Here is a 23,077-nt window from a genome sequence, read left to right on the forward strand (position 1 = left end):
TTGACGACAATGTCAGGTTGTTATGAACAGTAGTCACAGAGGAGGAAGCTACAGCATAACCAACGTACATGTACTGGACGTTCCTATCCCGTCAATGACAGTTTTACACAGGGCATACACTCTGCTGAATTACTGCCGGATAACATTCCAGAGGAGACACTGAAGCTCCCGCTTGTGAAATTTATCTCAGATTACAAAGGCTTTTAGATTTGTCTGAGTGCACAGTCGCTCAGCAGACGTTCATTTTTTACTGTTGCTGCAACTAATGGACCAGATGTATTCCATTATTAGTCCACAATACACAACATTGTAAATAACTATGTGGCAACACTGATTAACTTCCATTAACTGGATTGCATGGACAATTCATTTCATTGCATTGTTTGTTAGCTTTCTATTCTAATATATTCTATTCTATATTTAGAGATGAAGTAAATGTTTTTATTGTTATTGCACCCTACTGTTTTTTTAGCCACGCTAGCAGCATGGCTGTTGGTCGGTCAGCCTACCACTTTGGTCCACACAGAAATATCTAGACCTATAAGGATGGATCGCCATGACATTTACAGACATTCGTTGTCCCTGGATGATGGATCTTAATGACTTTGATGACTTTTTAATCTAGCACGACCAGAAGGTCAGAGTTACCACTTATCTACTGAAATCATCTCCAACATGGATTTGGACAACATTATTTTAACAGACATTATTCCTAGTTGATGGATCCTATTGACTTTGGTGATGCCCTGACTTTCCCTCTAGTGCCACCATAAAGTTGACATTTGTGTTTTTTTGTGAAATGTTGGATGATTTGCCATGAAACTTAGTTTGGACATGTATGTTCCCGACCCGGATGAATTGTAATAACTATGGTCCTGCATTAACTCAATCAATACTTTGATTGTTGACATGAAAACTGCAAAATTAATGACATTCTCATCAGTCTCTGCTATACTTTGAGCATACCACTAATAACAGATGCTAACATGCTAAACTAAAATGGCGAAATGGTCAATATATACCCTCAAAACATCAGCATGTTAGCATGCTGATGTTAAAGGAGTACTTAACCCTCAAAATGACCATTTCTATATCAATTATTTACCCCTGTGTTAACTTGAATTATCATGCCTCCACAGGGAACAAAAATTCAGTAAAAAAAGGAGAAAAGTCTTGATAAATTAAAATAAATGGAGCCCGTGTTTAACAACAGCTATATCTATATCAAAACATCTGTTTACATCTCGTGCTGTATAATCCAAGTCTCTATGAATGCTGACTCACATGCATTTTCACTAAAACTTTACAATTTAAATCATTTTTGCATAAACAGTTTTAGCATGGACAAGGAACACCCTTCGCAGGCATGTTTATGCAGAAGTGTTTTAGTGAACAGTAATGAGCATGCGACTGGATAAATGAGACTTGGATTATACTGCTCGAGTTCTGTTAGAGCTTGTAAACAGTTTTGCTGTTGTTAAACATGGCCCCCATGTACTTCAATTCATCAAGACTTTTCTCCGTGTTTTGATTCTTCATTCACTGTGAAGGCATGCGAGAAAAAAAAAGTTTTCTTCAAGAATTCAAGGGCACACAGCGTGAGTTATTGATATAAAATGGTCATTCTGTGGGTGAAGTATTCCTTTAAACTCCAAGCACTGCCTCACAGATAGCTAGCTTGGCAGTAGATTCTTAGTCTGGTTTGATGTAATTCATCAAGTTCAATGGCACCATCCATGATAGTTGTTATTCTCTCTCTCTCTCTCCCTGTTAAATGATGTTTTCAAACATTTATTTTAGGCCACCTCCTGGACAAAAAAAGACATTTTCGAACATTAATATGTACAGGCAGTGAGTGTCACATTTCACGTGGAGGTCATGTTGGAGTTGATGTTTACTTCAGTCCCTCTTCTTGTTGTACCCGTGTGTGTAAAACTGAAACTGAACTGAAAGTACCTCAGACTAATTGTCCCACACAGCTATTGTATACAGTGTAAATACGGCTAAAGAATTGGTTTATGATGTGTTTTGTGGTGATGACTTTTAGTGCTCAGGAGTCAACTGGAAATCGATGTTTACATTTAAACGTTCCTCACTCAAGCTATCTGCATAATGTCACTTAAGTGTCTCTTATTTGTTGCCATGTACATTTTGTGTAAATATGGTGTACTTTACAGGATGTGGAATCAGCTGTAAAGATGTTATTGAACAAAATGTCAGATGAGGATGAATAAAACCATTTGCACTGTGGACAGGCCTAAAAGTGAGACACGGTTCTTAAAGCAATACAGTCAACCGTTATCTTTATTTCTGCTTCAAATAAAGCAAACAGGTATTAAAGAAACTTTATGAAATAATATAACAAAAAAACACATGTACAAATCAACATGTTAGCTTTTTATAAAATAAATTTGATGTGAACTCATGTTCACCTCTACTTAGACTTAACATGTATCTGTCTCCCCCTGCTGGAAAACTTAAGGTAAAACAATTTCATAACACTTTTTCGTCTTCAGAGACCAAATACAATTGTCTGTACCCTAAGCCAATTTTGGGACAATGTCCATAATGAGTACACTCATTTACTTCATGACTAATGTTACACTATTAACCTTGTAGCATATATATATATATATATATATATATATATATATATTCAGTTATAACTTGGTGAGGCGCAGAGTGTTAAGACGCACTGGAAGAATAGTGGATCCCGCTGCATAGCTGATCTCTCGCAAAATCCCATTCCAGCACTTGTCTGGCTCATCATATCTGTGGGAAACATAAATATTATAGCGTCTGAAGATAGCATACAATAATAACAAATGCAATTTCAATGCCTTTCATTTAGAGCTGAAAAAAAAGGAAAAAAATAGTCAAAATGATCTGATTTCAGCTTCTTAATTGTGAATACTTTGTGGTTTCTTTCTAGGACAGTAACCTGAATATCTTTGAGTTGTGGACTAAAACTAAACATTTGAGGACATCATCTTGGGCTTTGGGAAACACTGGTCGACATTTTCTAACATTTTATAGACCCAACATAATCAACAGATTAATAGACAATGAAAATAATCGTTAGTTTCAGCTTTACTCATCATCTGCAGAGAGTGATTTGACATGAATGGGCCTTTTTAGTGCGCTCCATTACTAATAGTACATGGGAAGAAAGGAAAAGTTCATTTTTGGAGATTGTTTTCCCGCCCTCAATTTTAGACCTTAATGAACTGCAGTATATGTTTATGTATGGAAATAGACCATGGCATAAATGTTGAACTCACTAAGCAGGAAAAGTACATTAATAATGATGTTTCAATTTAGGTATACCACTATGTTGTGAAGAGTGAGCCAACATGAACAATACCAGGACCCTGGAACCGAAGCAACTGGAATGCAGCCGTTAATATAAAATATTGTAGGTCTGTTATATTCTACTTTTTTTTTTAAATTGTCAACAGATCTCACGAAAACCGACAATGCATTAGTCTGTCTCTCAATACTTTAGTTTGTCTGTGACACAATTTGTTCCCAGTAAAGATGTAAATATTTCAAACAGGTCACAAAAAAACCTTTCTAAAAAAGACTCTTACTAAACAGATTGGTTCTGTAGTTTTTAGAAAATATTAATGAAACCGGAGACAATAGTGCACTTTCGGGATCTATTTTAAGCTGCGGATTAATAAACATTTGGTGTATGAGTATGAAAGGAGCTTCATGGCACAGAGGAATAGGCTTTAATAAGATTTGTCAACAATTAGAAAAACTTAGAATATCACCAGACTTATCCTCGAAGGTTATTCATAAAACCTGTGCTTTTCCTTTAGGCAAAGGTATGACTATTCTATCACAATCTGGCATCAAATTTTTCTTTGCTGTGTTGTTAAAGGTTTTGTAACTTATTTGTTTCAAACATTGTAAATCAGGTTGGTATCATGTCATTTTAATTGTAGGATCAAATCTCTCGTTTTTATTTGAGCCATTGTGATCACATTATAATCACTCATCATGTGAAAAGAGCAAGTGAAGGGCGCTCTCACCTCCATATGTCGTTCATCTCTGTTGGGACGGGCTCCTCACTGGTTTCACTGGGCATCATGGCAAAGCCCCCCACAGCGTACAGGAAACCTCCCATCGAGATCAGATTGAGAGAGCTGCGCTCCTGAGGGAACTCTGTGAACTCGGACCACCTGGAGCACAACACAATAATCCAAGTGATGATGGTGTTGAATAAGCTGCTACGTTACTGTATGATACGCACAGCAGTGCTATTTTAGGACCTAACTGTTCACGCTTGATGAGTCATTTCACTACTGTGGACAGATGCTTCACCGCATAGCAATGAGATAAACATCTAACAGTTGTCTCACTTGTTGGTGGCAATGTCGTAGACCTCCACGGAGCTGGTGAGGCCTGTGTCTGTGACCCCCGTCACCACAAAGATCTGTTCTTCGTGGACGATGATACCAAACAGGGAGCGGGCCGTCTTCAGGGGAGCCAGGTCCTTCCACTCAAACTTAGTGGGGTTGTAGACACAGACCCTTTTCATGCATTTCCTGAATGAAACATTTAATACAGTGTGTTATTATGGCTAAGGGCTCTCCACTGATTTATTATTCATGAAGTTCAGTACTCGTCACATGGAGTACAACTCGGCTTGTAAACACAGCTGTAAAATGTTTTTTCTGTGGAAAGAAATAACACAAATCATGTCATAAACTGGAGGTGTAGAGTTTAAAAGGAGGGGGTGTTTAGCAGGCAGGGAGGGTCTAATGAAAGATGCTGTTGAGTTGCATTAAAGGAAGTGCAGGATCCAGTGTTTTTGGAGGTTACTAGAGAAAAGGGTAAATCTTACAAAATAAGCAATACAGAAAAAAGTGATACCTTAAGGTTTTGGTTTGCAATACAATGGCAGTGTTAAAGACTGTATACTGTAGAATTATTGTTAAATGGACCCACAGAGTGAAAATACAATGCTGAGGTGTCATACATTATCATACATTATATATAGAGTGCCACATACTTGCTTTCAGACTTTCCTCCTATGACGTAGACAAGACCTTTGTGTGATACGGTCCCATGGCCATACACTTGATAAGGCAGAGGGTCAGACTCTCCCCATTTGAATGACCTGTGTACACAAAAATGTGAAACATCATCATATACTGACCCTAAAGATGATATCAGTGAATGTACAGACTCATGCAGCAACGATTCTGATTTTAAAAAATGATGATGAGGGACATGCTCGGGAATCAAGAAGCCACATGTTGCCCTAAAGAAAACCATGTATCTCTGAATTTAGATTTTGTTTCGGTTAAATTCTTTTTATGAGCCAATTAATGAGCTGAAAGAGGCATTGTCAAAAAACTGAAAACGGGGCATTACATTTTGGAGATACAGATTAGTGATGAAATACTTCTTTCATGTAGCATTTTATACTGTATCTATGGAAATATATGTAATGCCTGTAATATGACAATGATAGTGATGGTTTACACTTTCTGTTTCTGCAAAATCAGTTATCAATAGGATACATTTCCTGAAAAGACTTTCCTTGAAATAGCTGAGTGTTTTCATTTGGATAATAGATACAAAACAAATCATTAGTTAAGATCCATATCCACACTTACTGTCTGTCATAGATGATGACTGAGTCCAAGGCGTGCTCGCCATCCTTCAGTTCCTTTCCTCCAACAACAAAGATGGAGTTTTCAGCTTCAGTGAGTCCGAACAGACAGCGAGGGTTGGGTTGTGAGGGCATCCCTAACCACTCTGAACTCACTGGGTCAAACTGGGGATGAAAACGATGATATGAAAGGAATGCCAGGCACAAGGAAGAGAATATAAGAGAAATGTGATGTGTTGTCAGATTACAAAGGGATACTGATGGTCTTCACGATTCACACACTATACCTGCAGGAAGTAAGAGCTGAATGGTTCGTCTTTGTCCTCCTCGTTGTAGATAAGTCCTCCGACAACAAACACCTGGTTCTCCTTGGTCACCAGGCTGCAGTGGTTCTTGGGAATCTTTGTCGACTCTGAGACCACAAAGCATTCATTTCCTACCGGGTCATAGGCCACAGTCCCTGTGTCACTGATCATAAGTATCAGTTCCAGCTCAAACATCCCAAAGCGAGGGTTGTTGTTGAGTATGCCCGGCAAGTACCCTTCGTCCTCCTCATCATCGTCCTCCTCCTCCTCCTCACTTCCTTCTCCCCCCTTTGCCCCGTCACTGTCGATCTTACTGGGCTTTGGGAGACGCCCTCTGTAAGCATCCTTGACGAGATCCAGCTCCTTCTTGATGTCCTGGCTGAACCGGAGGTACTGGTGACGCTCTACTTTCTCTTTGAAGTAGTCCAAAGGTATGAGCCTGAAACGGATGCAGTGCAACAGCTCCGGCAGCTCCTTAGCGCGGTTTGTCTCGTCATGTCTAACCCAGTCCATCAGAGATTCAAACACCAGCTCCTCCCGCTCAATGTTGAGGGCGTCTGAGGTGATGATGATGGCCAGCTCGCTCGCCGCAAGCTGCAGGAAGTCCTGGTCCCTGACAACGACCTGGTAGCGTTCGCAGATGAAGTCTCTAGCCTTCAGAACAAGCCTGGGACAATCCAGCAGCAGTCCCAGTCTGAAGATGGCCAAGCAGTTTCCCAGCACCAGCTTCTCTTGGAGGTAGGACACACATACAGAGAAGATGGAGGGGATCTGGTACATGTTAGCAACCATGAAGATATCCTGGACGTTTTGTTCTGTCAGATTAATGTCAGAGGTGTATAAGTAGCGCAGGATCATCCCCATGACACCTGGCTCCACATCTTTGAGGACAATCTCACGGTTTTTGCTCTCCTCCAGGTCAGACAGGAACATGGCCTTGAAGAAGGGGCTGCTGGCCGCCAAAACCAAGCGGTGGCAGGGGAACTTCTCTTCCTGAATTTTCAGGACACAGTCCACAAACTTGTCATTCTCCAAGAGGTCACACAGTCCGTCTTGAAGCAGACTCTGTTGGTACATCCGAGGCTGCTCCACCGGGTCTATAGTCATTGCCGCCATTTTGATCTGTCTCCTTATCCTGGTTGGATTTCGTGGGCACCCTACTCGCTCCCCACAACGGAGTAGGACTGTCAGCGTGCAGAGGGCTGCCCAGATCGCTGGCGATAGTCTTCACGGGTTGGTTGGCTGGTGGCTGCAGCTGTCTGTGGCTGTCAGTTACTCTGTAAGTCAGGGGTATTTATAGACAGGCCCCTCACAAAGCTGAGGAATCCATTTTGGTGGACCTACCTACTCCTGCACCACACAGACCCCCACAAACAGCTGAATGACTAAGCACGGGGTGACAGCATGTTAAATCTAGCAGAACATCTCACTAGGCAGTCTGACTGACTCTGATTACTTTGATTTTCATAAACTCTTTACAAGTTGTTTTTTCTCTGTAATCCAACTACTTAAATAGTGCAAGTGAATACACCGGCTACACTGACACTGACAACCTTATACCAATTACATCAGTGGAGGTACAGGAAAGTATATACTGTGTTTTAGAACAAAAAATACACCAAGCATGAGCACAACACCTAAATGTATTGTTTATTCACAGCGTCAAAAGGAACCTACTAATAAGTGACACACTACAGTATGTACCACATCACTTGACACGGGTGTTTCTAGTTATTATTTAACAGTTGATATACTCTACATGCCCTTCCATTTAAATCACCAAAGAGTCCCTCTTACATTTATAGAAACAAACATAACACATTTATGAAAATGTCCGTTCCAACTAGAGTTGCAACAACTAGCCTACTAATCAAGTAGTTGTTTGAGAAAAAAATTCTAATATTTAAATAATCATAATAATAATGAATAATTCCTTTTAATCCAAAAATAACAGAAAATGCTGTTTTTAGCCACTCAAATATTGATATTGAAGTGAATATCTTTGGGTTTGGACTGACAAAACAAGACATTTAAAAGCATGCGCTTGGACTTTGATAGCTGGGATGGACATTTTTCAGTATTTTCTGACATTTTATAGACCAAACAGTTCATTGATTGCCTGATTAATCGATAACGAAAATAAACTGTGGTTCCAACACGTGTACTATTAATTCATTGCATAATTGTTTAAATATGATTAAAACACCAGGTCCATACAAAATGGTTCATTATCAAATCAATCCTCTTTCAGATAACAGCTCTCATTATTTATTATACATGGAATCAATAAAGATTATGAGACATGCTCACACATGTTATATTTGTGGAATACGTGTAACCACTTTAATCATTCGATCCAGAGATGCATCCAGGGTGATAAACAACACTGGCACCTATTGGCTGAGATGAGATATGAGCCAAATCTAGTGGGGAGACGAAAACAATTTATGGAAAATTAAGCGCCACTTTCACTCATACATACACAGGGAATATTTTTAGTTAGGTGTAATTCTGATTAGCGGATTTACTTACAGGTTTACTTAGAGGAGGAGACACGTGACCTGTAAACGCTTTGTGGAGCCAAATGCAATTTAACAGTTGGTGACTGAAAGATAAATGTCCAAATGTAGGGAGATATGTAATATATTCATATTAAAATGACTGAAGATCATTTAACGATCACAATCTATTTTCTATTACTTCCTGGTCTTTATATTTTTTACTGTTTTGAAATTTGACTGAAAATACTTTAAGTTTAATACTTTAATACTTTAATATTTTATGATTAAGTGCCTACACCCATTTGTACTGAAATATTGTGACGTTTTTATTGATTTATATGGATTTTCAATAAGAACAATAAGTGAACAAATGAGTGTGTCACTCAAAAATCAGGAGCTCCGATTAAATAGGCAAAACTTTCACAGGTGAAACTAATTACATTAATTAAAGCTCTGCCCCACTTATCCGTGCCAGTACCACCACACAACAGTGTGAAGGTCATACTTATTGTTATTAATTACACCTGTGCATTTCCTGCAAACTGACAAGATATTTCCCAATAACAGAGTTCATTAATGTGTTTTGTTTAGCTGAAAGACAGACAAAGCAGGGCCCCCTCCTGCAACATGTTTATACAATTTAGTTGCATATTAAACCAGGCCTACAATAATGTGTAGGGCAGACTAAATTGTCATGTATAAACATACCTTTTTATGGTGCATACAATACTAAGCTTCTAAAATAATAATACATAGCCATTAGTTTGCAGTTATGAATAAGTGCCACACAGTAATTTAGCACAAATTAGCTAATTCAAGTGATTGCACGAGGATTCATTAGACCAGGGGTGTCAAAACAGTGTCAACATTTATTGAACAGGATAGAAAATAGCAATAGCATATTGGATAATATTCATATTATTGCGGGCCGGATATAATTGTACCCGCAGGCCTTGAGTTTGACATGTCTGCATTAGACTATCATAAATGCTGTCTCAATTAAATGGGTGTTTTTTTTTCCACAAATTAGACAATTTATCATTGCTGATTATATGTTGGATTTATGTTACTGTTATGTGTATTTTCAGACATATTTTAAATTTAAAGAATATCAAAAATCCCCCCGCAGTAACTCTGAGGACCTCCTGTTGGATTATAAAATACTCTGCTCAGATTGAAGTTGCTGTAAATTACATTATATCACTGAACACCATGCACTTTTTCACTGCAGACATTTTGCCATAGTAGGAAAATCCCAGGTGTTGTGAATAACATTAACGACTCTGTTCCCAGTGGAAAGGTGTCCATTGTCCTCCACTATACTAGAGAGTAGGGGGGATGTCAATCAAGACTGTTCACGCCCACACAGCCCTAATCAGGCAAACTAAGTGGAAACACCTGTGTGGCTGAACCTATATGATTTTATCACGCTCACAAGTTAATCTCAGTCAGTGATCAGCTCTGGTCCAACTGGGCCATCTTGTGGCAATAGATGACAATGTCTCACTTTAAACCCACACTGGTGACTTATTATAGCATCATCATCGATTTAAATCATTTAAATTATTAAAATATTTTAATGTCACTGTGCTTATCCATCCAAGCAAACAACAATACCATCCATTTCACTCATCTCTCTATATGGCAACAAAACAAACTTATACTTCTGTCACTTTTGGATGAAACAAATTTTATTTCAAACTTTATTTCAAGTCAAACATTCGCAATAAACACCTTTGAATAAAAACCCTCCAATGAGAAAAGGCATTACGATCTGTATTAACATGTTCTCTCTGGCTGCTGCACTGAAGACAGACAGCAGGTTTTGGTGACAGGCACCATAAGAGTGACCCATATTCTCTGCAGGGACTATTGCCTTTCATAGTGAGCTGAGGGGCCTGGGTCATGTGAAAGAGGGTGGAGGGAAGATATTCTGAAATGTCACACCGACAGTAATCTTGCATGGTGGTGGAGTAAATCGTTCTCTGGACGGTTGAACTACATTAATTTGTTCAAGATTCCGAGAGTTTTAATACATTCTCCATCAGCTTTAGACTATCCTACACATTGTAACTTGTATTTTTGCTTCGTGAAAGTAGAGCAAATATACAATCAGCTGCAAGCTATGTGGAGGGCCTCCACAGCACCCTGTGTTTTATTTTCTTCATTGCACTCCATACATGGCACCCTGATTTCAAGTTTTTAACCCTTTCAGTATGGTTAAACATTGTGATGATGAGGACCAAAGGCATGTAAGGCAAAATTAAGACACCATCTGACTAAAAATAGTCATATTGACAATGATTAAAGAAAAAAAAAAAAATATATATATATATCCAAATTTGAGGAAAAAAACAAAGTGAACACAGGAGACAACCACAGTAGTTGTTCCTTCACATTACTGTATGTCTTTATACTTTTAGGTGTAGCATCGTAAAATATTTAGCAGGCCTATAACTATATATATATATCTTTTGTTCAGATAAAATACAAATACAAAATGCACCATCGGTGGATTTGTGCCAAAAGACGTGGCGATTATCTACAGCAAGTGCACTTGAGGATATTTAACAGTTCAAAACATTGCCTCCCTTCTGACAAACAAAAGCAAAAACACAGGCTTTGTGAACAATACAGGTGCTGACTAGCTGTTACAGTCTGGTTAGGTACAGTTCGCAAGGCCGAGCATGGAGCAATGTGAGGGGGCTGTGACCGTGAAGTTTGTTTTTCTGTCTGTTTATTCTGCTTTTTCTTTTCCGCCATCTACTGGCTTCACTGGCTCCGGATCCTCCAGCAGGGCTTGTTTTCTCTCCCTTTCCTTCACCAGCTGGACGCCACAATAGGTCACAAGTAACACTGAGAGGGTGGACAGAGGGAAACCTGGAAGAAAAACACAAAGAGGGAAAGAAAGAGGGGGAAAAAGAATGGCTTTAAGTGAATGCAGCTTTCTTTTCTTTAACTGTTGATAATCCTGTGTACAACCTCTACGTTTACCAATGCTGTGTTATTGTTAATGTTATTTTATTAAAGCAACAAAGGATGTTAAGTCATGTGATATCTGGAGGATGGCGCCCTCGGAGATTCGGTTGTTTTTGATGTCTGTCTGAGTTGAAACTGACAGAAAAGCCGCAGGTGGATGTTTTATATAATGAACCCTTGTTGTTCCTCACCTTTGAAAATGAGCCGTCTTCCCACCAGTTTGGCAAACTGCAAACTGTTCAGGGAAAGGACGTTGTAGAGGACGATGGTCCAGAAGTTGGCAGCATTGAACACACCCCGGATCCTGCGTGACATGGCTTCACCCATCACACCCTATAGATGCAGTGGACACAGCAGGTGCATTAAGCGATATGGCACAAAATGACACTTCATCATCCCATATATTGACTGTGGGATTGTTATCTTAATGTTTCTCACCTCAATGGTAGAAAATGGTGGAAAGGAGAACAACTTGGCCACCCACAGCTCAAAGTTGAGGCCAAAGCAGTTGAAAAAGGACCAGATGTAAACCAGCTCACACGGGCCCAGCCACAAGGTGGTGACAGCGAAGGTGCAGATGGTTGCCAGGAGCTCCTTGAAGATTTTATCGTGATCCCCGCCAATATAGTCATAAACATACCTGCAAAATTACAACTCAAATTCAACTTGATGAAGAACCAAACCTCTCTATACTTTAGGTTAACCAAAGATAGAGTGTTGAAGATGTTGTCATGTAATGAGCCCACTTGTATTCATGTGTGATGATGGTAGTCCCCATTTCTCTGTGTTGTTCAACGGGTTTTGGTGTCTTGATGTGGTATTTTGGGGGGATTTTTTTAACAGTTTTTATAAATTCTCGAGTCGTCAAAAATTGTTATATTTTGTACCAAATCTGTGTAACAAAAGATATCAACCCAAAAATTGCTGCAACAATTTATGAGACATAATAGAGCATGGGAATGGCCATCATAAACGTTGATCATAATGTTCTGAGCACTTACACACTCTGAATGTTCAAAAGGTGAATAGATGCCTAACACAATAGGAGAGAGGTTGAATGCAAACACTCACTTGCACAGCCAGTCATTGATGCCTCTGTCAAAGTGCCTAAAAAAGACAGGTTAACATTTTAACACAACCTCAAGGTTTAGCATGGTCAACAAAGAAACTACACCATCATTTCTTAAGATTACACACAAAGTAATCACACGTACGTCTCAGAGAAGACATAGAGCATGGTGATACATTTGGGAGGCTGAGGAGGGTCCAGGTGGTCCAGTCTAGCCACAGTGTTGATGACACCAAACATTATGGCTGCTTTCACCCAGTCATACACCAGGTTGGAATAAGCAAGACCAGCTGGGTACACATGGAAACAAAGCAAGGACATTGATGGTGGTTGATATTTTACATTACATTATACATTAATACATCAACTTACTACTAAAGCGGTAGATTTTCATGCTTGATAAAGCACATAAAAGTGATGAATAGAGCCAATATTAGATATTAGCCCCTCATAATGACCACATGAAAACAGCGTGGAAACATACATATCTAACTCACCCAGACACCAGTCAGAAAGCTTGCCCACCAGCTTCATGTCACTGGGGATTGTTAAGATGTAGAGGTAGTGGAAGAAGACGTCGACCACCAGAATAACTCCCAGATGCAACAAGGCCTTGGTGGTGATGTTCCACATCTCCCTTTCCTTGCGGGTCAGCTGGGAGTTGTTCACCTGTGGAATTAAAAACATTCAGTTTGGTGAACAAGCCGTCAATTATATGACCATTTCGGCATTTAGAGTATAAAACACTTTAGTCATTTTGGTAACACTTTCTATGATGCCCATGTCTAAAATGCATTATAATCTGCTTATAGCACATTATGATTATAGTTATAAGCACTCATAAGTATTCATAACTCCATATCAGTATGTTTATAATGCACTATAGACTAGGTGTCATAGAAAGTATTACCGTCACCTAAATTATTTTCTGTCTCTGCTCATGGCTTCAAATTGAGTTATATAAACACATAGCATGTGTTGCATTACATGTTCTCAATGTACAATGTTCTCTCTTGAGTGATGACTTAATAACTACTGTCAGATTTCAGATGGCTGCTCTCTTTTCCACTTCAACTCATGTTTCACCACTATTCTGTTGAATCTTAAATCCTCACCTGGGCATGAAACCTGTCGAAAGTCATGATAGGTCCAAAGAAGAAGAATGGGAGGTAGAAGTTGTATCTCAGCAGGTCACAGAATGTGTAGTTGCCGTCCTTCTTCTCGCAGTTCTCTAAGGCAAAGCTCATACAGCGCATGATGCTGAAGCCGCAGCCTCCGTAGAACAGGATGTCTTGCAGGTCAAAAGAGCCCGTCACCAAGGCTTCCTGAAGAAGCAGTCTGAATTATTCTGAGCCTCAAACATCATCATTTTGTATATGGACAATACCTCTACACATAGGAACAAGCACTTTACAACATTACACCTGCACCTTGTTCTCAAGTACATATTACTATTGCTATTATTATTATTACAACAGGAGTAGTAGCATACGTTGTTGGTGCATATCTAACATAACATACATTACATTGAATTATATTACTGACATCACTATATAATCCTATATTACTACTTATATTATCATTATTGAAATGTAATGGTACATACTACAGTATATTATGGTATTATTGTCTCTTAAATATGTTTCATAGTAGGACCTGCAACTAGCGATTATTTTTCATTATCGATTACTCTGCTGAATATATTCTCAATTAATCACATATTAAAATATTTGGCAATTATTTTTCTGTCAATCAACTTATCTATAAGTACAGCTCTATTTCATAGTATTGTGTAGTGTGTGTATATACCATATACTGTTTGAATATATTTATATGTAACACCATATACTTTAACATATTTTATTTGTGTATATATATATAATATATATATATATATATATATATATATATATATATATATATATATAAATATATTATATATATTACTTTTGCAATTGATTGATTAATGGTTTGGTCTATTCACAAAAATTGTGAAAAATGTCCATCTTCATATTTTAGAGGCTAAAAACAGCATTTTTTGCCATTTTCAAATGAAAGATTAACGATTATTTTTCTGTCGATGGACTAATTGTTGCAGCTCTAATATATAAACATATATCAATAAAGTCTTATCTTATCACATTCAGGCTCCTTTAATGCTTTTGTTTAAGAGATATCCTTTAAATTCCCACAACTCATTCTTTATGAGGGGATCAAGCGTTTCATTCATCTAAGTCCTGGAAGAGCCCGTCTGCTGCTTTAGGGTTTGGACCTGGAACCACTCACTCACCTGCCAGGAGTTATAGGGCTCCAGCTTGATGGAGGCCAGCGTGGTCAGGCCGGCCACAAAGCACAGCCATTTCATCTTGACAAGGGCGATGCTGTAGAGTATGATGCAGTGAGACAGAACCAGAGTCATGAAGGTCCAGCCCATCGTGATCAGGACTGCCAAACCACCGTACACACCAAAGATCAAGGATCTGTGCTGTGGGTAAAGAGGCCAGCTTCAGTGTGGCCACATCACGGCACTTTTGTACTATTCATGATTTAATGAAACACACACAAGGTGTTAGTACAAACACACAGTTGAATCTACTACAATGGATATATTTTAGGATGAAAAGATTAAATTGTGGGGGAAAACAACAAGTTCATGTATTAATAGTTTAAATGAAACACATGACAAAAATGTTATAAAATTGACAAGTTTATTAAGGTTACCTTACATCCATCTATACCAATCTTCATTGTAAGCATGGAACAAGACAAGAAAAACATGTTTAAAACAACTGTTTTAAATATGTCAAGAATATTCACTGATGCACTCCATAACAGACAGCATCACAGTCCAACACAATGCAGCTCATGCTCATGCATCAAGTCAATTATGTCTTAGACCTTGGGGTACATATATACAGCATGACAAAGTATATGTTGCTCAATAGAATAGAACTGAATTACTTGTACAGCCCAAGGCCTATACTGTTGTATATGTTCTTGCCATACCAAGACAAGTTGATCATTTTCACCTTCCCGTTTACAAAAGCAAACATGTCCAGTGCTCCTTCACATGTCGTGGAACTCCAACATAAACGTTATCAAGAGCTCTGTGTCCGTAGAACATCTCAAAAGATGATTATCATCACATTCATGATGTCTAGTTATTTCCTCACGTATATATTTTTTATTTTTCTTCTTTTTCCTTCTTTTCCACTTTTTTAAAATTATTTTTTCTTTATTTTAATTGGATTGTTTTCTACTGGTTGGTTAGTTTTCATGCTCATTTATTGTGCTTCTTGTTGTCATATATGTTTCTAAATTATGTTAGTGTAGTCCTTTTTTTTTTTCAGCCTTATGTGTGTGCAAATAATAAAATAAGTAATAAATCTGGTGTATTTGATACCTTAATTGGAAAGCTTGTATTCTAACACACCCAAACACACACATATGTATATATACAGTATACAAAGCATATACACACCATAGGAGACATGCCACTATACCTGTATGCAATGAGATTAAAGTGCTAGCTGGTGGACATTCACACACATGCACGCACCTTTGGAGCGAGCAGGCTGAATATCTTGGCAAAGATAACGTGACCGATGAGAGCAAAAAGGATATGATTGCGGAATGTAGAGAACCACATCATCCATTCGAAGTCTGCAACATCCTGTGGCAAAGGAAGACGCATTATTAACAGGTGACAACCACTCTCTCTTTTGACATCTTGCATCAGTTAATCTAATTGTAGAACACATCGAGATACGCAAAGAGATTACATATGAGCATCTTACCATTTTCCTCCCAAAGTAATGCCATCCTGGTTGCACACTTTCCTTGAAGGCCTTTCTGTTTTCATTCTCTGAATATAGAAGAAAACAGGATATTCACCAAACAAACTGTAGTATTTACTCACTTAGGTATTACATGTTCAACTCATGGCAAGACATGGTAAAGCTTCTAGGTTTAGGAGTGCTAAATCCTGAGTTTAGGCGGCTTTATTTTTGGAGTTCAATGTAATAATAATTTTGAGAAAAAGGTTGTGTAGGAGTAAGAAAAAAAGAGCTTTGGTATCATTTTAAAATTATTCAGTGAATATAAGGTACGCAAGCCCATTCACTCCATTTGATAACATCAAATATTACATAATGTACTTGTTGCAAAGCTTTTTATTTTTGAGGCTGACATCTACACACTCACACGCTCATAATCTGGTTGTAGATTAGTTCACTGCATAACCTGAGCGAAACGCAGAAATAATAATAAAAAAAACTAAAAAACAAAGATAAGTGTGATAATGATCAGAACCATGGCAGTGATGTTGAGACATTCACTTCACTGCAACAAATGCGACTGGCAGGCGTCCCCACAGTAGCTCCTACAGCTTTGCCTGATTACACTAATGCACATGAAAAAAAAAGGATATCAAAATGTGAGGGTCAGTCGGGGAAAGCCTCTTACTTCTGGGCACACAGCCAAGCTTCTATTACGGGTTTACTGTGCTACTGTAGCAGAGGAAATGCCCACAGACTGAGCAGCCACAAAATGACCATTTCAAGAGATTCAGGAGGGAAAAGAATCAGGACAAAATGATGAGTGACAACATGACTCTGCTCTGGCCAATCTGTGACAGACAGTACCATTCACCAGATTACACTCAGTCCATTCACATCCGTGGACAAAGAGGATACTCCAAGTGTTTTACTGTCTGAAGACATGCAAACATTTGGCGGTATTTTGGGACGAAGCATTTGGAATTAGTTGACTCGGCGTATTTGACTATTAGTCTGAAAAATCTATCAGGAAAATAATTAGAAAGTAATTTTACCGTCTTTAAATTGTCTTCATATTAATAGAAACATGCAGGAATTCCTCAGGGGAGGGGAGTGTGGTCTCTTTTAGTCTGCTAAATTAACTTTGTTCTACGCAGTTTAAGGTTAAATAGAGCAGTGTTATAGTTAGGGGTCTTGTTTTTCTAAAGCTCATTTTAATTATAAATTCCCATCGTTACAATGTAAGTGAGTGACTGTGTGTTTTTTACTCATAAAGTTGGTACGCTGTTCAAAAAGTACCCATTCGCTCTAACTCCAATAAATATAAATGGACTTCAGTGTTACTGTACGTGCTTCAGACATCTCTTCGACATGTCACTCACCACTCGAAGCTTCAGATAGCCAACTGCCTGCCCATATCAAGGCCACGCCGAGTACGGCTGTGTAGAGATACAGCTCATATCTGGGAAGGGCAGCCTTGATCCCCATGGTGAATCTGTACACTGGAAGCCTAAAGGGTTGGAAAGCAATAAGCTACACAATATTAGACCTGACTGAAGGCAAACGGTGGGAAAAAAACAGACATGTCTGAAAAACAGCAATTGATGATAGTGACAATGTGAGCGAGGGGTTTACCAAGGTTTATTGAACCAGTGTTTTTCAGATGCTTCTCCTGAAGGAAAGTATTTAGGGCTGAGACATCAGTATGAAAGCATGCACCTTGACGGCCTTGTTTTAGAAATACTGGTTGGGCGTAACAATAAACATTTGACTAATAAGAGGACAGATCAAAAAAATGTTCTGATATTACTGTAGATTGTTCACTTTAATAATCACACACACATCAAACACAGGTTCTTCATGACAGCTACAGACCATCAATGAGGTGACATTTGACTAACAAGCCTTGAGGATCGACAGGGCAATGACTTAAATAGTACTGCAGAGCTCTGGCTCCTCGGAATCAGCACCGTCAGCTGCATGCGCAACCCTATCTCTCCTTCCTATTATAGCTCTTGCAGTTGGTCTGCTGTGCAGCAGGGCAGCTGCAGTGCTATGTGATCTGAGAGGCGCTGCATGGGGACTCACTTCACAGAATAATTAGCACTGACTGGAATGACCAAGAATGGTGGAAAACATATAGAGACAGTTACTTTCCAGTAGACAATAAGGCATTTGGTCGAGTGAGAGTGAGTGTGTGTGTGTGTGTGTGTGTGTGTGTGTGTGTGTGTGTGTGTGTGTGTGTGTGTGTGTGTGTGTGTGTGTGTGTGTGTGTGTGTGTGTGTGTGTGTGTGGCTAACAGGCTAATGTCGTGCACTCTGAGTTGAAGTTAAAGGAGTTGGACTAACAAGTCCTTGCCAAGATGTTACCATGGCTAAGCAGGACCCCGGCAAAGCGTCCTGCATACAGATACTGGCTTACTGTTTCACTGCTCCATGCATACAGAGCCACACCGGCCTTTTGCATTGATCGTATACTCTTATATTTAACCCCATATAGGCCACAAACAAACATACTTGTTTTTACTAACCTTGTATCCGCTTCACACTGTAAGATGGGGTGACAGTGGTGCTTACAGCCAGACTCTTCAATATAGAGAATGAATAAAAGAAAACAAGGAGTGGCGATGGTTACAGCAGGTTTTTCTAATTCATCCGTCTAGTGGGGGGCTTGCCGCTGCCGATGCCTGCGATCACCAGCCTCGGCCAGTCAGGATGTTGCGGACTCAACGAAAGAAGGAGGAGGAGGAGGGGGGGGGGGGGGATATATTTATCCTTCCCTACTGTACCGCAGTGAGGGGTGGTCCGCTCCGAGCCCATCAGACCTTACGGGAGCGCAAAAACACACTGGGACGATGTGTAAAAAATGAGGAAGAAATCATCAACCAATAGCAGCATCAATTCAGTCAAGATCAGAGTGACACAACAAACCTTTGATGATTCTCCAGGCAAAACATATAGTGGATTAGACTTGAGAAGAAGGCATGTGAAAATATGACAGAATGTAGGGCTAAATTAAATACGACTTTACGGATTAACAATTACAAACCCTGCTATACATGTGTCCACCAATTGCAAGGGACGAAAGCAATTAGGCTTCTTTTAAGTTTTGTCATGAAGTTGTTTTTTGGTGTAGGTGTAATATCCTCTTTACTGTTTGGTATCAGAATAGACTAAAACATTATAAAGTCACGAACATATCTGAGGGATTTAGAGATTTCCACCCCCCATAGTTTCCCATCATGAAGTCTTGGCTACTCCAAATCTGATACTGCCACTGATTTGATTTAAAATAAATGCTTGTAGTGTAGTGTATTTTATTATTATGAATGCAGGGTATCCTCGAAGCAATTTCTTAATGTAGCCACTAGGTGGCGCTCTCGGCTTGTTCAAATAAGCCACACAAGGGGAAAGAACAGAACACACACCAAGGGTTTTGGATACATGTCAACTATTTGCTTGTTGATTGTTAAACGGGATGTTGTTTGCCCGGGAGCAGGTTAAAGCTACACAAAGTGTTTTGTGTTTAGATGTATTGTGTTATGCTAATAATAAAGAGGTATAATGTGTTGCGTGTGACCAACAGTAATTACAGAGGAAAGGAGGCTGGAGAAAGTCTGCTCCAGCCAGCTGCATGGGTTGAGCAATAGTGCGGCGACTCTGCCTGCCTGAGAGAATCCATCACAGAAACAAACCGCCCCCTCCCACTCAGAGTACCCCCGCTTCAGATGCAACTCAAAATACATAAAGCCTCCATGTTGCACGGGGTATGTAGGGCCAGCAGATATGAACTATTTGCTTAAAAGTGTTAGCTAACTTTAACGTCCAACAACTTGCGTACGGTACATGTTTTTGGACAACAATCCTCTGACGGGCTTCCTAGTGTTCAACGGTGTTCCAGACACGGCCTCACATTTTGGATGATCGGAGCTTCACAGCTAACTCGCTAACTGCTAACTTCAGCTAGTTAGCAATTCAACGTCGGTTGTTTTTGTTTTTTTTGTTAGCCATTCACACTGTCGGTGTTGCTCACAAAATACTTGTTTGCAGCGATGATATTTTGCGAAGAGCCATAAATGACAGCCATCCACTGGCTTCCATTCACCACCGTGCTTGCTGGCTGGCTACAACCGCTGCCACAACACTTCGCCTCGGACGGTTGCACTGCTTTGTGGGCTGGCTGGTCATCCTCATCTTAAACAGCTAGCTAACAAGGGCTAGCAAACGAAGCAAGCGCGCTAGTACGAATAACATTGTGGGAAACAAAACAGGAATAACCACCCGTCTAAATGGACCACATGTCCATAATAACCCAAGTTTCCAATCCGAAGGAGGAGGAAATAATATCCTTTAACCAGGAAAAAGGTAAGGGAAAGTCAATTAACAGCTGATAACTAATGCTAGCTGGTTGGCTAACTACTTTTCTCGACTGACGTTAGCTTTTAGCTCGCGCTTGCTAGCTGCTCTAGTAGTTAAAGACACTGATTGTCTGTTTGTGATAGTCATATAAAACACAACATGCGTTAGTTGACAAACTCTTAAAAAAAGCAACAAGTTTATGTGAGGGGGCTCGTAAGTTATCAAACTAGCTTAACGTCTGTTTGTTGCGCGTTCAACATGAAGAGCGTTCCAGTGTCCAGACGTGTGGTTTTACCCCGTTACCGTTAGCCGATTTAAAGTTCACACATTTGTTGTGAAATGGTAGTTGTTGTAATTCCAAATGATGACAACTCTTCCCTTATTATAAATGTTAGTGTTTTTACATTTTTCGTTTTGTGTTTTGGCTACATAGCTGGACTAAATAATGGGTGATTCACTGTATGAATCACGACACGACCACAAGAAGCTAAAAAAGTTGATGGTGGTTTTGTCTGCAGGGTAGCAAAAAGTTGTTTGGGATGAAGCAAACATGCAGGCAGAGGAGACCTTTCTGCTGTCAGTAATGTAGCAAAATGTCTTGTGAATTAGGGCAGCATTTTCCTTAAGACATGAAACATTGCTCCCTGCAAAGCCACCACGGCGGTGGTCCTCGTAGGATGCCCAGATTTACATTGCTCTCCGTGTCCCTGCTTTTGTCTATTTTGTAAACAGTGGAGCTGCCTTATATCTCCGATGGAGACTATCCTATTTATTTTCTGTGTTGTCATTTGTATCTATACTTAAAATTGTTTCCCATGCAGATACAATCGCTATTTTTAGTTAACAATCTCCCACTTATATGGGGATCTCGGGGTCAACATCTGTCATTAATTATTTTGTATTTCTCAACTCGCACATGATCTGCAGTAGAGGTCAAACCTCCCCCTCAATACCATAGCTGCTAATGTCCATTCATATCTATCCATGGGGCCACTCTGACACTTCCCGGGTCAACCAGGCCCATTGGACATGTATCAGTATCGCATCTCAAACCTCACTTGTCAGACCATTAGTAATGTGAGAACACAAGTCTTTCAAGCACAACAATGCATTTTCCTCTGAGGGTACACACATATCCCTCAGTAACTACTATAGTTTCTATGTGACTTGAACACATGTGTGCGTCATGTAAGATGATCATTGAATGTATGTGGGAGTTATGTGAGATTAAAGGGTAAAGGTAAGGATTGACCCACGCATTATGAGTGTATGACAGTAAAATATGCAGATTCCACTGCAGTGATACACACTTACTAACAGCTTGCAAATATGTCTCAGTAAAGATATAATCAAGATGCCGTTATTTTGTTCGAAAGGTATTACAAGGTCTTTTTAAGGGCGTGTTAGTATTTTATAAGTCACAATTCGGAGCTTGGAAAGGTTGTGGTATTGTGCTGGGAAACAGTGATGGCGACGTCATTTAGGGTCACTGGGTGTGCATATTGATCAAATTATTAGTCAATTAAGTGGTTAGTTGATGGGAAAACTCATCTGCTAATAGTTAAAATGAAATTTAATGAAAGGTTAAAGTAATTGTTCCAGTAAAAATGCCATACGGTGCGGTCTATGGCTTCATTAATGAAGATTTTGCTTTTCTTTCGTTTCTCTTTGTAAATAGATTTTTTTTTTCTTGAGGTTGTTGGTCAGAGAAGTAAGCAAATATAAGGCATAATGTTGGGCTTGTGATGTAGGTTTGTTTTTATTTATAAACTACATGATCAATAGAGTTCATCAGTTTAATTGATAGGTTTATTTAATATTTAAATATTCATATTGAGCTCAGGATTTGTTGTGTAGTGCTAGTTAAGGACACACACTAGATAAGTATCAGTAAATTACTTCAAATGTTTCATTCCGTAAGGACAATTTTGCACATCTAAATCAGAGACAATGTGCCTCCTTGTTAAGTTATGTTAATGATAAACTTACATTCTGGTAGCATTTAGTAAGATCTCAAATTGTTTACGACAGAGGAGTTTAAGCAGCATTACACACACTCGCACACAGTTGGAATTCACGTTTGTGTGTTAAGCTGCTGCATGAAAATCACACCTAATAATGCCCTGAGTAAGAGTTGTTTGTTATGCAGGACACAGTTGAGTTGAGGAAGAAGTAGAGCAGTGATGTTGCTGTTCGTGTCCTACCTCCTCCAATTTCTCTTAAGAATGAGTCACAGAATTATTCCCTTGGGGCTTATTCAAATATTACCATCATCATAGTATAGTATAGTATAATATAGTATGGTCATGTTCTTTCTGTTTTGTTTTGTACATTTTGAAAACAATGTTTGAGTGTGAGGAGCATAACTGTGACAGGAGGAATTTGAAAAGAAAATGCTTTAAATTACATTTTAAGTAGAATATTTCACAAACTTAGGATATAGCCAGATTCTTAGCTTTATTC

General features: G+C 39.2%; 3 protein-coding genes across 6 annotated transcripts in view; 1 reads left to right on the forward strand and 2 right to left on the reverse strand.

Annotated features, from left to right (window-relative positions):
* Positions 1–2,286: 2,286 nt before the first annotated feature.
* Positions 2,287–7,154, reverse strand: LOC115022887 (kelch-like protein 40a). The gene is made up of 6 exons (XM_029453993.1): positions 5,914–7,154; positions 5,631–5,791; positions 5,021–5,128; positions 4,368–4,553; positions 4,038–4,187; positions 2,287–2,772 (listed from the first exon to the last, which is right to left on the reverse strand). Exons 1-6 carry the CDS (start codon positions 7,045–7,047, stop codon positions 2,661–2,663), a joined length of 1,851 nt encoding a protein of 616 aa, XP_029309853.1. The 5' UTR covers positions 7,048–7,154; the 3' UTR covers positions 2,287–2,660.
* Positions 7,155–10,101: 2,947 nt separating this feature from the next.
* hhatla (hedgehog acyltransferase like, a) lies at positions 10,102–19,001 on the reverse strand. 3 transcript variants are annotated; one of them, XM_029453995.1, is made up of 13 exons: positions 18,787–19,001; positions 17,639–17,766; positions 16,278–16,345; positions 16,040–16,153; positions 15,202–15,222; positions 14,771–14,965; positions 13,596–13,805; positions 12,978–13,149; positions 12,626–12,770; positions 12,483–12,518; positions 11,850–12,051; positions 11,603–11,744; positions 10,102–11,312 (listed from the first exon to the last, which is right to left on the reverse strand). In XM_029453995.1, exons 2-13 carry the CDS (start codon positions 17,742–17,744, stop codon positions 11,170–11,172), a joined length of 1,554 nt encoding a protein of 517 aa, XP_029309855.1. In that variant the 5' UTR covers positions 17,745–17,766; positions 18,787–19,001; the 3' UTR covers positions 10,102–11,169. The 3 variants fall into 3 exon arrangements, with proteins under 3 accessions (XP_029309855.1, XP_029309854.1, XP_029309856.1); XM_029453994.1 differs by having other exon boundaries at positions 17,639–17,789; XM_029453996.1 differs by lacking the exon at positions 15,202–15,222 and having other exon boundaries at positions 17,639–17,789.
* Positions 19,002–19,887: 886 nt separating this feature from the next.
* The window catches only part of LOC115022666 (CTD small phosphatase-like protein), a 15,246-nt gene continuing 12,056 nt past the window's right edge, over positions 19,888–23,077 (forward strand). Inside the window, exon 1 of one of the 2 annotated variants that reach the window (XM_029453734.1) lies at positions 19,888–20,620. In XM_029453734.1, coding sequence (XP_029309594.1) covers positions 20,545–20,620 — 76 coding nt within the window. In that variant the 5' untranslated portion in view covers positions 19,888–20,544. The remainder of the gene's footprint in view (positions 20,621–23,077) is intronic. The other variant, XM_029453735.1, reaches the window with a different exon arrangement.

Source organism: Cottoperca gobio, chromosome 17 (assembly GCF_900634415.1).
Source record: "Cottoperca gobio chromosome 17, fCotGob3.1, whole genome shotgun sequence".
NCBI lineage: Eukaryota > Metazoa > Chordata > Actinopteri > Perciformes > Bovichtidae > Cottoperca > Cottoperca gobio.